The 3,956-nt window shown below is 37.5% G+C and overlaps 1 protein-coding gene across 1 annotated transcript in view; it reads left to right on the top strand.

Moving 5' to 3' along the window:
* Positions 1–1,840, top strand: part of LOC107291511 (transmembrane protein 14C) — a 7,482-nt gene extending 5,642 nt beyond the window's left edge. The window contains exon 5 of the mRNA XM_015820509.1: positions 966–1,840. Within this exon, the coding sequence (XP_015675995.1) occupies positions 966–1,023 (58 nt within the window). The 3' untranslated portion in view covers positions 1,024–1,840. The remainder of the gene's footprint in view (positions 1–965) is intronic.
* Positions 1,841–3,956: the final 2,116 nt, after the last annotated feature.

Below are 3,956 nucleotides of genomic sequence, written 5' to 3'. Positions count from 1 at the left end.
GAACAAAAACTAAGTTAGGCTGAAGTTAGCTTTAAATTAGCTTTTAGTTGGCGTTTTTAATGCCGTTCATGTGATTTAATCATTTGCCTCTCTGTCACATTAAAAATGACAATTTAGTAGCAAATGGAAAATCAGGGGCAGATTTAGCCTCCAAGTCTTTGGTTATGCAGCCCCAAGTTATAGTCTGCCTCCCTATTTCCAATCAAACTATCTTACTCTAAGCAATGTTTCTCAGCCTTGACAAGCTTGGCAACATACTGCCTGGGGAGTTCTAAGAGTTGAAGACCACACATCTTAAAGTTACCAACATTGAGAAATGCTGTTCTAGAGTAAAGTGACCACAATGATTGCATGTTAATATCTATATCAAGAATATTTCTTGATTGTATCTGCAGCAAGCTTCAGTGACACCAAAACTACGTCCTCATGCAGTACCATCATTATGTGTTCATATCTGATGTCTGGTTGCAATGTGGCATTTCCATGATTTTATTATTTTTACAAATAATGGTGGTGAATATATCCCACATACCTCCCTCCTCCTATGTTCCTCACAACGGCAACCCTGTGAGATGGGTTGGGCTGAGAGTGTGACAAGCCCAAGGTCACACAGCTGGCTTTTATGGTGGGACTAGAACTCATGGTCTCTTAATTTCTAGCCTGGTACCTTAACCAGTAGACAAAACTGGTTCTATGATGTAATTGTACTGTCATCTTCTCCTCTTTGCCCCTCCCCTTCAGAAGCCTATGATGTTTCTAGTCATATCATCAGCAGTCTTCAGAAGCTAAAAATAATACTTATTTTAAAAAAGAAGCAGCTCCCCCCTCCAATATATTTGCTTTCTCTCGTTTGCCTCTAATTAAATCCAAAACCAAAATGTTTGAGACAGGGCAAATTAAACACTATTAATGTAGGAATGAATTTTCCTTTATTTTCCATAAACTGTCTATGTTTTTCTTTCAAGTCTGATGATGGTTGGAAGACTTGGGATGAAGATGTATGACAAACCACACAATGGATAACAGGGCGCTCTCTGTGGCCAAGAAGACAGATCACACGTATCAAATATGCCATGCTAAGCAAAGCACAGCACATATCCTAATTTTTAAGTGACTAAATTAAAAGCAAATGTGTTTGTGAATATAGACACTCTTTTGTATACAAGCATTTCTTTCTCCATCCCAGTAGGAACTACTGACTAGTATGGTAACTTCTTGGTAATATTCCTCAAAGTGGTAACAATAGAAGTTGCTGGAAAAAGACAAAGAAGACTAAGAGAAAAAATAGGGTCAGCCATGGTGCTGGCGCTGTTTGCTAGTGTCACATTATATCACCCAAATCGGAGCAAAACCACCTGTGTAAACATTTCCAGTATAAAAGAATCAGTGAACTTTTCCATGCCTGTGGTGCTCCAGATGCTTAGGTCTTTGCAGTTGCCTTAAGCCACCTTACAGTATCCAGGTGTTGATCTGATGTATGGGAAATACATCATTTCCTCATTCCCAACCAAGATGGTCAATTGCTGGAAATGAAGGGTTTCCAGATCTGTATGCAGGGAGGATATCAGGATGGAGGAAAATAGACTGAATTTTGAGGTCTTGGTCTGTCTATGAAGAAACGGGGATCATCTTCCCCTTTTGTAAAATGCTCCTAAAATGATGTTTTGTGAGTAAGTCTCTGTGGAACATTGTACTATTGTCTTCTTTCCGAACTGTTGTTTATCACTGTTTACAAGAAGGGGTTGAAATGCAATCTTTAATCATGAATCTGCTTGTCAAAACCACTGCATTTGTTGTTAATTGTGATTTATTCATGATATTAAAACCTTCCCAAATTTCATAAAGCTTCTACTGTGATTTCTTTAAAGAAAGTTTCTGACATGGTCGAGAAATTGCAGGAGTTTGCTGTAGCATGTACAAATCCTTTGCAGTCTGTAAGATCAAAACTTGTTTTGCAAAGCATCCAAGACTTGCTTTTTTAAAAAAAAAAAACTTATTTTAATGACTGATCTTTATACAACTTCCGATTATTGTTCTTCCACAGAATGCTTCATAAATCCTGCAACCCAAGAAAAGAGGATTTCCATCATCTCAGAATAGTCTACACGTAGTCTTCGACTTACAACGCTTCATTTAGTGACCATTAGAAGTTACAACAGTACTAGAAAAAGTGACTTATGACTGTTTTTCACTCTTATGACTGTTTTTCATGCTTATGACCATTGCAGCATCCCCATGGTTATATGATCAAAATTCAGATGCTTGGCAACTGACTCATATTTATGATGGTTATAATGACCCGGGGTCATGTGATCCTCTTTTGTGACCTTCTGACAAGCAAAGTCAATGAGGAAGCCAGATTCATTTAGTAACTGTTACTAACTTTACAATGGCAGTGATTCACTTAACAACTGTGTCAAGAAAGGTCATAAAATGGGGCAAAAGTCATTTAACAACTGTCTTGCTTAGCAACAGAAACTTTGGGCTAAATTGTCCTAAATTGAGGACTACCTATATTAGTATTATTATTAGGCACCCATCTTGCGGTTTGAGGAAACCCTGAAACTCAAACTATACGACAGTGAGCCTATTATCCTCCCTCCAGATGTTTCAGATTCAGCACTCATAACTTTCCCCTTGCATAACTAATGCATCTAGAGAGCAATCACTTTGGAAATGCTAATACAGAGGTGATGGCAACTCCTTAACTTTATCCTTGACTAAGTGAACACATGGAATGTATTGTATTCTGGACTAGACTTTGAATTTTATGACGTGCAAGTAGAGAGCATGGATTATACTGTGATTCCCCTCAAAAGCCACGACTGCATTTCACAGCAAGCTGAAACGGAAAACATTCAAGCATTATCCTAAAGAAACAAAAATGCTAACTTTAATTTGCAGTGCTTTATAAACAAGTTGTGTAGGAACAACAAACCTGGCAAAGTATGAATACTTGTTAAAGGTATTGTTATTGCTGCGTTGAACATTTAGAGGACAAGATTTTTGGTTGACAAAGTTAGCACACAAAGTGGTTAATTCTCAGAAGAGTCACCATGCAGTCACACATTCTAATTGCCTCTCCACTATGACTCCAGCCAAATCTCGGTTACAGGAAGCAGGGATGAGCACGGTGTATGTTTGGTTGACCTCAAGGTTGCCAGATAATGCATACAGACATTAACACATACAATACAAATCACTTTTATTAGCATAGTTTGATGTTAATTACATAATTGACTTAGGCTAGGCTGTTATGTTGTAAGCAATTTCATACTTGTTTCCCCTTTTCACAGATAGACTGAACACACCAGAAACAACACACATTGGAATTACTTCTCTAGTAAGAGTCCGTGGATTAGATGAGATAGATCTTCTTTTAAGATGTCAATTGGTTTCATACAGTCCTGAATAATGTCATGGAATCATTTTGGAAACCTGTAAGAACTAAAAATGTTAAGCAGAAAAACTTATGGAATGGAAACAGCAATCCTCCAAATATTCCAGTAGGTATAGGTCCTCTTGAATCAAATCTGCATAGAGGTTACAAAAACTATTTGCATCCATAATATGAATATCTGATGCACGTGGAACTAATTATCTGCATGCTACTGGGATGACTTATGTATGGATCAACTGTGACAAAGAGGAAGTAAAGAATAAAAAATATGGAATTGAAATACATGTCTATGAAATAGAACAGGGGAAAAACCCCAGAGGTTGAGAGCCAGAGTGATATAGTTGATAAATTGTTGGATTTGGAGCAGGAAACTAGGATCTCCCGTGTTCTAGTCAAGTTCTAGGTCGACCATTGATTTGTTTTATTGTTTTTATATCAGGTTTTTATCTTTGTAAACCCCCTTGGAGTCATTGAGTCAGGCAGCCATATAAGTAGTGCTCAAGTTAAAACCACAAAAGAAAGCAGACTTTCTGTTGTTAAGCAAAGGGGTTATTGA

The sequence above is a fragment of the Protobothrops mucrosquamatus genome, unplaced genomic scaffold (genome assembly GCF_001527695.2).
Source record: "Protobothrops mucrosquamatus isolate PMUCROS unplaced genomic scaffold, P.Mucros_1.0 scaffold1135, whole genome shotgun sequence".
Lineage (NCBI taxonomy): Eukaryota > Metazoa > Chordata > Lepidosauria > Squamata > Viperidae > Protobothrops > Protobothrops mucrosquamatus.
This window is presented reverse-complemented; position numbering and strand designations above follow the sequence as displayed.